Raw genomic sequence first — 12,981 nt, forward strand, 5'->3', positions numbered from 1 at the left:
GCAAATGGCCCCCACGCCGCGATTTTGAGAATGATAATCTGGGCCAAATGACGTTCTTGGTCGCTGATAACAAGAACTTTTTGGACACTGAGTCAAAAACATTGCAATTCTAATGATTAATTTCAATTGATTGCAATTGCATAGAAAGTGGATCAAGTTTCAAGACATGTAATGTAAAAAGTAAACAAAAAAAAAACCCCTCTACTTCTTGTATGCACTTGCTCACCACTAGTCCTACACAACAAGGTAGCAGTACAGCGACAGTTTGCAATGCGAAAGTACGAAAATTGTCCTTGAGTTATAACTGGCCACCCAAAAAAATCAATATTAGGACATTAAAAATCAATATTACATTGTCAAAAAAAGTGTTGCAATAGTTTGCCATACTGAATTGATTTTCCCCAACCCCTATCAAATACAGGACAATATTTACACCGACAGAGACACTGAAAAGGTGCGTTATTGTTTGTGCTATGGCGCCATCTTTTGGACGACTTACTCACTGTAGATGCTGCAGGTTAAAACTGTACTTCCTGTTTTGTTCCTTGAACTGGAAGTATAACCGTCCATAGGGTTTCCGCTCAAAAGGATTCTTCATTCATCGCTCCAAGCAACTTTTGTAAGTTTTACAATATAACTAAAACATTACATATATACTAGACCAGTGGTTCTTAACCTGGGTTCGATCGAACCCTAGGGGTTCGGTGAGTGGGCCTCAGGGGTTCGGCAGAGCTTCCGCCGCGGAGGTCAGGACACGCCCGACTCATCGTGTAAATAAAAACTTCTCCCTATCGGCGTATTATGGATACCCCCAAACAATGTTCCTTCTAATTTTCCATATGCGTGAGCAAACGCAAAAACTCCTTGAGCATTCAGTGGAGCACATGTCAGCGACGTCAGACCTGCAGCACACCTGTCCCAAACCTGACTAAATAACAAGTTCAATGTTTTATTATTGTAATCAAATGACAGCAGTCATTTCCATGAGATTATTTTCTAATATACCGTATTTTTCGGACTATAAATCGCAGTTTTTTTCATAGTTTGGGCGGGTGTGCGACTTGTACTCATGAGCGACTTATGTAAGAGACGAGACGTATAAGATTTCATGGAATTTAGCGATTAGGAGTGACAGATTGTTTGGTAAACGTATAGCATGTTCTATATGTTATAGTTATTTGAATGACTCTTACCATAATATGTTACGTTAACATACCAGGCACGTTCTCAGTTGGTTATTTATGCCTCATATAACGTACACTTATTCAGCCTGTTGTTCACTATTCTTTATTTACTTTAAATTACCTTTCAAATGTCTATTCTTGGTGTTGGGTTTTATCAAATACATTTCCCCCAAAAATGCGACTTATACTCCAGTGCGACTTATATATGTTTTTTTCCTTCTTTATTATGCATTTTCGGCCGGTGCGACTTATACTCCGGAGTGACTTATACTCCGAAAAATACGGTAAGTGTTTTGGCCCTCTTACAATGACTATAACATAGTTTTTCATGAGCTGTATACTAGTATTATATGTCTGGGTGGGGGGTCCTACTTTGGAAATAATGTGTACCCCTTTCAGATATTGCATTTAGTTCCCACTAAAACATTCACATGTTGCACAATGAGATGTAAACACGGGATCATGTGTACATTCCTGTAACTTTCTGTTTGTAAAATATACCTTTATTGGTTTTTCTTTAATAAAATAACATAATTTTATGATCACGGTTCGGTGAATGCGCATATGAAACTGGTGGGGTTCGGTACCTCCAACAAGGTTAAGAACCACTGTACTAGACCATCCCAGGTTTGATGTCTGTAGAAGTGTTTTCATGAAGATTTGTATGTGCTATCGTAATGTAATCAAGCTAGTGTCGTTGCATTAGCAAATATGCTAACACGTTTACAAGTGTCTGTGTTAGTATTATTAACTTACAATGGCATTCTTTTCTTATTGTTTCAGTTTTGTAAATACACCAAAATGTCTACGTGGAGTTATTGACTCTGTTTGGCTGACTGGACAGCTAAGCTTCACAGCTAGTGGGTCCACGACGATGACTTCTGTTTCGTTTGATCATCCGTTTTACTGCTGTGTGGAAGGCAGCATTTCCCGGTGCGCTCTATTGCCCAGAAAATACAGTAATTGCATTCAAAGTCTCCAAGGCAGACGTGTATTAGAAAACGTCCAGTAAAAATTGTGTCCACATAATTCAACTTACTGTGTCATGAATGTGAACTTCATTAATTACTGTGGCTGCTAAAAAAACATCAACCACTTCAACTCAAGTTAAAGGCAGCATAAGTCCATTGCAGGTGGTTAATAATAAACCGATTAGTGTTTTTCATACCTACAATTGTTCTGAGTAATTTCACATGACCAAGCCTTTTGTAAAAATCCACCTTACAAAATAATAAAAGTATGTATGATTTGTGCTGATTGTATCGGGACACCCCTATTGTAAACTTTTTAAAAGTTTGAATCCTTTTTTAAATGCTACCTGTTACAACAAACAAAACATAAACCAAAGTGCAGTGTGTACGTGTAAGACTAATTATTCCTTTTTAGAGAATGCTGAAAGGTTGTTTTGAAAATGTCTTTTAACATTGTTGGTGTTTTTTGCTAATTTCTGGCGACACATTCACGTTAGGCAATGTCATTGACAGTGAAGGCAAAGGAATCTGTTCATGCAAAAATATACTGTATTTTCTTCTGAATTTTTTCTTTTTCTGGATGAATTCATAATTAGCTTAACACGGTGGTCACATATTCAAGAAGCCGACATATCTCCCTTGCATACATCTCTTTCAGCACACACACACACACCGAATCCATTTTCCATGCCCCTATGCAATCACTAGTCAGACCTCAGCCTGTACATATTCATGGCCTCACAGACAGTCAAAAATTACGGAGCTCGTTACAGAAATGCACATTTTCCCCAATGCAGTATAAAAAAAAAGTACTTCTGCGATGGAGCCACAACAAGAAGGCTAAAGAGCCACATACAGCACTCTAGTTTAGGGAAAATATAATAAGTTATATATAATAAGATATATTTTCAATAATTAGTATTATTAAAGGGATATCTTTTTTTCCCCTGTGTGTTTCATGAGATTTGTACTCATGAGAAGTTTGTGCGCTAGAAGTGTGTTCATATTTCACCTGAGCGATGTTCTTGTTGAGCAAGTAGACCCCATATTCAAAATGGAAGCGCTCTCCTCTGGGATACAAAGGGAACCTGTGAACGACAGGGGACAAATAAAAAACATTCGACACTTCATCTCTTTTTGGGCTGATTCATTGTCTGCAACAGGAAAAGTTGACACATTGACATCAACACTTCACATATTCATGCTTACATAGCTATAAACAACATTTAAGCTTTAATCGAGTTTGTTGCTTGTAGGAGTGTAACAATTCGGTATAGCGGCGTACCAATTTACTAAAGAGTAAGCGTTTAAAAGCAGACTATTCTGAATTTCCCAGCTCAACTTGGAGCACAGATTTTGTGTTAAAAGTTACAACCATCCTGCAGCAATATCCCGCGGATATTGTAGGTGACTGTTTAGTTATAATCTTATTTTGTCTATGAAACATTTAGCAGTTGTGCTCCATGACGACACTAGGAGAATGGCCTAGTGTTTTACTACAGCTGGATCATTTGACCCAAAGCTGTTGCCAGTGGTGGCTAGATTGAAGTCTGCCATGATTAGTGTTCGCAAAACACAGAGCAAACGCCTGTGCTCTCGATGCTGCTGTTGCTGTTGTTGGAAATCAAAGTGCCAAGGAAAGAAGTTCCAGTAATACTCAAAATGACCAAAACACTATAAATATGACATATTATCATGAATGAATGGTTGTTACTACCTGGTTACAGTATGTACAGTATATACAACAATGTTGGTGGGTTTTTTTGACACCTCTGTATCTGAAATTAATAAGCAGTGACCCAAAAAAACAAGGTGCAAACTAAACCGTGATTATTGCGTATTATTGCACTACCAGTAGCGAGTTATTGTTCCTCCAATGGATTCAAAAGTATGTTGAGCATTGGTGGTGTATTCTGTAATGACTTCTGCCTATTGTTGAAAGATCTTATTCTTGTAGCCTGCAGCGCTTACAAAAGGAGCACTCTTGCAAATGTTTGACAAAGCTATCTCTGCAGCTATAAGCTCTTCCCACAAATGCCACCTCCATACCTTGCTAAATTGAAATATCAAACTAGTGATGTAGGAGTCCAAACAAACTCATATACAATTTCCCCCAGTTATATAGTGGGAAAATCCCATTGGTGCCAGCCAGATGTCTCGGTTAGGACCACACAATGGGTGTCTTTGAGGAATATGCTGACAACCAGAGGGGGTAAGTTCTCTTTGGAAAATGAATTTAGTTAGGGCCATCCTTTTCTGTTATTGCATGTCTGTCTCTCCAAATCTTGCTCAGCGGGGGGCCTAAACAATAAAGGGACACAGGGAAAGTAGCTCATCAGATTGGGTGAGGCTTTGCAAAATGTATCAATGTTTGTCTTTGATGACTGTCATTAATATCCAGGAATATCAGAATTAGAATGCATCACCATAACCTTGAAAGTACCACAAACCTGATCCAAAGTGCATAAGCAGCAACAGGGAGTTAGGCATCTTTCTCAAGGATACTTTGACATGGTCACAAGAAGACAGAGGATTGAAGCAACAACAGTTTGGGAGCCCATAACTCTACCACCTGAACCCCATCAAATATATACTGTATTTAGCTAAATGGTTATTTAATGATCTGTTTCCATCCTCAGTATTTATAAGCCTACTATGCAAATCAAGAACAGTGTATTTGTAGTGTACATTTGACAAAATCAGCAGTATTTACTGTTTTTATGTTTTTGAATAAATGAGTTCACTGTGGTCCTATTTCTACCGATTCTATGTCCCTTGGTTTTCCATTGGAACATATGCCAATCTCTTCATTGGCCTATGGGACAGTTATGATAGAACCTTTAAACTCTGCGAAGGAAACGCATGATGTGATCAGACAGAGGTGTAGCCAATGTTGTTGAGCTATGCGCAAGCTGTCGAACTAAAATTCTACTTCAGTTAAGTGGAGACTCTTTCACAGTGATCCGCAGATGTTCCGCTAAATGGGCACACTAAAACCCGGGATGTTCTGGTCAGGGTTTTATGCAGCTGATTAGAGGTAGGAATCTTTGGACAGCTCACAATTCGATTATGATTAAGATTCAAGAACAAAGATTCCCATTAGAGATGCATCTCTAATTTACGTATATTGATGCAGTTTTAAATTTATTTTTGCTTTACTAAATAAGCGTGTATCGCTGGCAACTTTATAAAAACAGTGCATTTGTAATATAAAACAGTCGAATTAATTACACATTTATTAAATGAATGGAAATGTGTGTAAAACTGGATAAGTGCCATAAAATAAAGGAGATAGTCGGATCTCTCTGTGAAGTGTCTCAGTGCAGTCAGACACATTTTAGAACTGTCTACATTACTTTATTTACAATAAATACATTGATTATCGATTATTGGCATTCACTAATCGATTTTTTAATCATCCGTGTCCGAATTGCGATTAAACTAAATATAGATTTCCCCCACCTCGAGTGCTGATTTTGATCATCCATGAGTCAGATCTGCAGATATAAATTCAAACTATATGCTAATTTGTATTAGACATGGCAACAGCGGATGGATGTGCATGTACGAGCCAGTCTGCCCCACAACAAGAGGATAGAGAAAAAGAAGGACTACAGTGTCGGACTACAATGACAGACTTGCGCAAAGCCTTTTGGGTACATTTCTACCATATATGGAGAGATCCGCTGATGTCACAATCGTGAAAAATGTCACAATTGTCACAAATGTCACTCACTACCTTAGAAATTGGAACATTTTTAAATCACCAAAAATGGGAGCAAGAGGACGTTTTGTAGTTTTCTTGGTATGTTTACCGTTTACCTGTGCTTGATGCTCCTCTATATTTAACGTAACAACAGGTTGTATTTGTCTGAGACCACGTGACCGCAGCACATGCAAACATTTGATAAAAGCTTCACATTTCCTGACAGCGGCATCACGGTGGTACAGGGGTTAGTGCATGTGCCTCACAATAAGAAGTGCCTGGGTTCAACCTCAGGCTCGAGGTCTTTCTGTGTAGAGATTGCATGTTTTCCCTGTGACTGCGTGGGTTCCCTCCGGGTACCCCGGCTTCCTCCCACCTCCAAAGACATGTACCTGGGGATAGGTTGATTGGCAACACTAAATTGGCTCGAGTGTGTGAATGTGAGTGTGAATGTTGTCTGTCTATCAGCGTTAGACCTGCGATGAGCTGGCAACTTGTCCAGGGCCCGAATGCAGCTGGGATAGGCTACAGTCACCCCCGCGACCCCAATAGGGACAAGAGATAGAAAAAAAGATGAATGGATGGACTTCCTGACTGGCCAACACAAAAGCATGACGAGTGCATGTGTTAGCCGACATGTGTGGCCATGTGTGTGAACAGTATGTCTCCATATAAGAAGATACTGTTGAGAATATCCATCCGGAAGCCCGACATCCAATGTATGTGTCAGTGTATGCTCTCCCCTCAGGGTCCGGGTCCTTCGCTAATCCTTTGTGAGAGCAAATAGGGGGCAAGAAGCCCCTATTAATATGACCTATAGGTGCCTGAGGCTGTGGGAGGATATAGAAGAAAATAACCAGAACTGCCCGCACATTTGACATCACACAAACAACAGTTTTACACTGCAGATCCAAATGCCAGGTGAGGATTCAGATGCTTCTGGCATCTTAGAAAATGGATCATTTAGGTTTTAGAAAGCATGTTTTTCAAGATAAGCATGTCTATGCACTTCATCTCTGCTGTTTGCAATAGTTTGTCTGACAGTTTGATAGCCTGTCTGGGTGCTTCCGGCTTGCATACAAATACACACACAAAACACCACCACCAACAACAGGGATGAGTAACAACACTTCCATAATGGCACCAGTGCCGACGTAAACCGTAGTAACCAGCCCGAAAGAAGGAAGCTATCTAAATAATAGCATGTTCTGAAACATTCTCTAATTTGCTGCTGGTTTTGCCGCAGTAATTAAAACAATTTGTTGTGGATTTTATTTCACATTGTCGAATGTGTTATTTGTCACTACCTCTGCCAAGAGGAGGTTATGAAACTGTTGCCATTAGTTTGTTTGTCCTTTAGTTAGCTTGCAAAATAACGAGAACATTAAGGATGGATTTTCATGAAACTTTCAGCAAATGTTCAAAATGGAACAAGGAACAAGTAATTAGAAACAAGTAATTCGATTTTGGGCCTGAGCTGGGTCATTTCTACAATGTTGTCTTACATTTTATGAAAGACAGTGGATGACTGAAAAGAGGCGTCACTCGGTTTCTTTCAGTCCAACATAGATAGCTCAACATGTTATGTTACTATTAGGAGGTGGGGCCTGGGGGAGGTATGTGCTCTCAAAGTGCTTTTCTTGTTATGGGCCCAGGTACATTCACTGCTGCTTTGTTAGCAGGGTGACGCTATTTAGGGAAAAAAAAAATTGGCCAATTGAATTGGTACATACCCTTCTAATGGAGGATTGCTTTGAGAAAAAACCATACTTGCCAACCCTCCCGGATTTTCCGGGAGACTCACGAAATTCAGCGCCTCTCCCAAAAATCTTCCGAAATTCAGGCGGAGCTGGAGGCCACGCCCCCTCCAGCTCCAATATAAACAGCATGCCAACCCAATGACGTTATAACTGTAGAATGATCGAGGGCGAGTTCTTGGTTTCTTATGTGGGTTTATTGTTAGGCAGTTTCATTAACGTCCTCCCAGCGCGGTAACAACACACAACAACAGCAGTCACGTTTTCGTCTACCGTAAAGCAGTTCGTCTGCCGTAAACAGCAATGTTGTGACACTCTTAAACAGGACAATACTGCCATCTACTGTACATGCACATGTGACAATAAGATCTACGGCTTTTAGAGAGTGCAGTGCACAACTGCGCACACAACAAGGAGACGAAGCAGAAGAACGAGGAAGATACAGCCATGGCGACGCCGACGACGAGTAAGATGAAGAAATACGCTGGTAAGTACCAAGCCGCAGCTACGATTGGACCTGGATAGCCTCCGGGAAGAAGTAGTGGACTACCAAGTGCTTGGCAGTGAAGATCTTCCTCAGGAAGCAAAGATTGACCGGTTTTGGGCCATGCTAGGGAGAGATGGAAGATTCCAGACTCTAGTGCATTTGATGAAAGCACTTTTGTGCGTGCCACACAGCAATTCATCATCAGAAAGGGTGTTCAGCATCGTTAGAAAAATAGTGACAGAGAATAGAACAAGGATTTTTCCACTGATTGGAAATCTAATAACGCCGGAACATTCCCCAAAGCCTTGAAGCGCTCAAGGTGTGTTCGAAAAGTCAATATCTCGAAGCGTTTGGCCACAATCAGACTTCGTTTCGCATGAAGTTTTTCTACAAATCATACAGAAAATGCTGTGTCATTCTGTAATGGCCGCAGGTACATCTAATTACACAAAGTCCTTTGAAGTCACGTGACAGCCCCACTCCTCAGGTGTCTGAGTCTGCTATCTGTACAGTGGCATAACTAAAAGTTCATTGGGCACACAACATAGACAGACAATGGGGACACCTGCAGTAGAAAAATCAGAGTTTTTTCAATATGCGGTGGTGTCGAGCAAGCATACGTTAGCGTGCTAAATTAGCTGTTTAGCTGATTTTGTATGCTTAAACCTAATCAATCACGGACTTTACTACTCAGTGCTTTCGACCAAATGTGCTAAGAGTTAACGGGCATTAGCACATTAACTGTTAACATACTTGTGAGAATGTTAATGTTTTTTGCTAGCTTCTCTAATATTAGCATGCTAACGTTTTATGCTAGTTTTTTTTTCAAATTTTTATGTTTTCACCAACAAATACTGCATTTTGGTATTTCTTCTTACCCAGTCATGTGCTAGCATTATAACGCTTTTGCCAGCTGATTTTAAACTTTTTTTTCTCCAATTCCACTGCCCCCGGCCAGAGGTCCAGGGCACAGATAGCAGGCCCATCAAAATTTCCGCGGGAATTTTCTAGTTTCATTCATATTATGGAAGTATTTCAATTACTAATCTGTGGAACTTGCATGTCACAAATTTCTGTCAAAATAAAAAGATTTAAATTCTTTAGGTACCAGTTTATGTACCTATTTGGCACTCGTATTGGTTTTGATTATAATAAAATGAATGTTTCACCACACGGGTCCCGAGATCGGTACACGTGTAAAATAAACCGACCGATGGCCCAATTACAAAGTTATGAATTAGTTTAATTGATCGGCTCCACAGCTCTAAGCCCTGTCTTCTCAGTGTCTACAGCTCTCTCACTCTCTTTCCATGTGTGTACCTGTATGTTGCAATGACTTATATCAGTGATATAAACAAACAAGAAGGAAAGACAAAACGTGCAACATGGACATTATTAAATCCAATGTTCAAGAGAGATTTCGATTTTTTTTTTGTAAAGAAGAAAAGTAAAGTAAAACTGTTGCAATATGCAAAGACTGTAAAACAGCACTTAAGTACAATGGTGGCACGACTAAATTCAACACACACCTGGTAGAAAACAGAGAAACTGGTGATGAGAAGGATAGTACAGCAAGCTCGGAGACACAACAGGACAAACACATGGATATTCAAGGTTTAAATGAAGCAAAAAATTGCCATAACTCAGCTCGAGCCAAGGTAATAACGTCTTCAATAGCCATTACCCTTGTTCGTTCTGGAGAATTGGGTATTTCGGGATATAATACATTAGAACCTCGGTACAAGTTACTAAGTCGACAACAATTTAGCAACAAATGCATGCCGGAAGATAAGTCAAAGACAAGGACATGGTTGTGTATGTCGTGCCAAAAGCATACTTTGTTCTCTCTCAAACGTATTCGTTGGTCTTTGTAAAGTAAATTTGAGGGCAAACGGTATCATATTTACGGAATTGATCTAAGATTTTTTATAAAGTAAAACAAAAGTCTACTTTGAACAAGGAAGTGTCAAAGATTGCTTCATATTGTATCGACTCTCGTCAAATCCTACAAAATCGAGTCGAATGGTTACATTTGAAAATGTATCGTTTATGAAAGTTATTGTTTTACATGTATCTAGATACGTATTGAATTGTCTAATATCGTCCCAGAAGCACATGACTAAAGATACCCGACCATACAAATCATTTGTATTGCTTTGTAAAGCATGGTATTACGTATATTATACTGTGTTTTAGCTAGCGGCCACTCTTTCAACTATGAGTGCAGCCAAGAAGGAGACATGCCAGAGGTCATATCTCAGCACTCGGAAATAACTAACTGAGAGAGGAAGAACAACACAACAGACTTTCTTAATATTGCTTCCCCACCAAGAGATGTTATGTTTGCCGATGACGATGCGTGAAAAGGAAAACAGCAACTTCCAGCACATGCACAAACGCACACATGCCCCGTCATAGTCAGGTGATTAATGACTGCTGTCCACTGTGTCTAAAATCACACTGGAAAGACTCCGGTTCACCGAACACTAGGAATTCCACCCAAGGACATCCAGAAAAGTCAAATATATTATTACACACTGGCGGGGAGCATTGAGGGCGGAAGTGTGTGGAAGAAGGGATGGGCTGAGGCACCAACACAGATGGTGTGCATATAATATGACCAGGTTTATTATGACTATATCAAGATACACGCGAACCAAAAGACATGAAGCAACTTTTAAGAATGAGCATTAACATTCCCCAAGTTTAATTGTTACTAACAGTTGGACCATAAAGGTGGAAGCATAGAGGGGGTGGATGAAGGCGCTTACTCAGCCAGTGGCAGCTGGTATACTGAAGCTGTCCTCTACACTAAACACAATTCAATTAATTGCACTTCTGCTGGAGTATTCTACAAAAAAAGGTTTAAAGAATAAAACATTAAAAATAAACAAACAGACATCTGTGGCAGTCATGTGGACTTGCAGCTGGCATGTCACTTTGTTGTTTAGTGTTATTTTTTAGATGCTTAACAAATCAAATTGAATATGACAAGAACTGCAATCAGCACACTGGTGATTGCAGCGAATCAAGTATTCACCAAAAGACTGACTGGTAGAGGAGGAAATATTATTTCATTTAGCATATACATCGCATCCCCAAAGTATTCGCTTCATTTTTTCCACATTTTGTTATGTTAGAGCCTTATTCCAAAATGGAATACAGTGATACCTGTCTTCGTAACCAAATGTTTAAATATTGTGCGTAACAAACTTGTTTATTTGCCCTTGTAGAATTCCGTGGAATCGAGTGCCCAAACAAAGAATCCCATTCTTTGGTAAATTAGGTTTTGTACATTTTTTAATGAGTACAACTGCAAAATAATACAGAAAGAATATAAGTGATTTTTGAAAGTGCCCGAAACAAGTACAAAGGTGGCATTTACGTGGCTTTCTTTAACTCCCTCCCTCTCATCGCTGTGATCGCCAACAAGTGTATTCAATAAATATGATGTGACATTATAATTTTTCCGTTTCATTACTCATTTATATGTGTTTCACATTATATTCTTTATGTAAACAGAACATGTGTCTATTTAAGGGCCAAAGTTGACCATGCATGTCAGAGCACAACCCAAGCATGAAGTCTCTTGACCTCAAAAACTCGAGGCACCAATCTTTGATTGATTGATTTAAACTTTTATTAGTAGATTGCACAGTTCAGTACATATTCCGTACAATTGACCACTAAATGGTAACACCCGAAAAAGTTTTTCAACTTGTTTAAGTCGGGGTCCACGTAAATCAATTCATGGTAAATCTGGGGAAGGGTTTTGCTGCTTTGAAGGTCTCAATGAGCACCGTGGCTTACATCGTCCATAAATAGAAGTTTGGAACCACTACATCTAGTCTTACAGCTCCATGTTCGTTTCAGATTAAAGATTTGGGGAGATTGGCCTTAGTCAGAGAGGCGATTAAGAACCTGATGGTCACTCTGACAGAGCTCCAGTGTTCTTCTGTGGAGAGAAGATAACTTTCCAGAAAGACCAATATCTCTGCAGCAAGCAACTAATCCTTTAGATGTTAGTGTTAGAGGGGTGAGACGGAAAGCACTTCTTTGTAAAAAGCACATAGCAGTCTGCCTGAAACTTGCCAAAAGTCACGTGAAGGACTCTCAGACCATGAAAAAACTAAAATATCTGGTCGAATGAAACAAAGACTGAACTCTTTGGCGATAATGCCAGGCGTCATGTTTGGAGGAAACCTGACACTGCTCATCACCTGGCCAGTACCAACTCTACAGTTAAGCATGGTGGTGGCAGCATCATGCTGTAAGGCAGTGGTCCCCAACCACCGGTCCGGGGACCGGTACCTGTCTGTGACGCATTTACTACCAGGTCGCACAGAAACATTAAATCATTTGTAAACCACTGCATTTTGTCTGACTTTACTTTCGTCTGTCCCACTAGACACACCAATAAGCTTGTTTATAGATGTTCAATAAAACTCCTCATAGGAAGTTGCCATTTGTTATAACTGTGTGACATGATACAATGCACATCAATGAACATATAAAATAGAGATGTGACAGATTGTAGCCAAAGGATGATTTCCATCTGCAGTCCCCAGCAGGTTGATTGTAACCTGCAGGGGATCTCATTGCAAAGAAACAATTCAGCATTTTTATGCACTTATATTTGCTGTATTTATCTGGCACAAGTGGAAAGCCAGTCCCTCAAAATAATGCCTACATTAAACCGGTCCGTGGTGCACAAAAGGTTGGGGACCACTGCTGTAAGGATCTAGTTAAGATAGAGGGAAAGAGGAATGTAGCAATGTAGATCCATCCGGGATGAAAACCTGCTCCAGAGCCCTCTTGACCTGGGGCGACAGTTTATCTTTCAATAGGACAACAATCTTAAGCTTAATGTCCTGGA

At 39.9% G+C, this 12,981-nt stretch overlaps 1 protein-coding gene across 2 annotated transcripts in view; it reads right to left on the reverse strand.

Moving 5' to 3' along the window:
- The window catches only part of uvrag (UV radiation resistance associated gene), a 191,109-nt gene that overhangs the window by 51,735 nt on the left and 126,393 nt on the right, over nucleotides 1-12,981 (reverse strand). For both annotated transcript variants that reach the window (XM_061961810.2, XM_061961809.2), the window contains exon 13: nucleotides 3,168-3,243. In XM_061961810.2, the coding sequence (XP_061817794.1) occupies nucleotides 3,168-3,243 (76 nt within the window). The remainder of the gene's footprint in view (nucleotides 1-3,167; nucleotides 3,244-12,981) is intronic.

Source organism: Nerophis lumbriciformis, linkage group LG09 (genome assembly GCF_033978685.3).
Source record: "Nerophis lumbriciformis linkage group LG09, RoL_Nlum_v2.1, whole genome shotgun sequence".
Lineage (NCBI taxonomy): Eukaryota > Metazoa > Chordata > Actinopteri > Syngnathiformes > Syngnathidae > Nerophis > Nerophis lumbriciformis.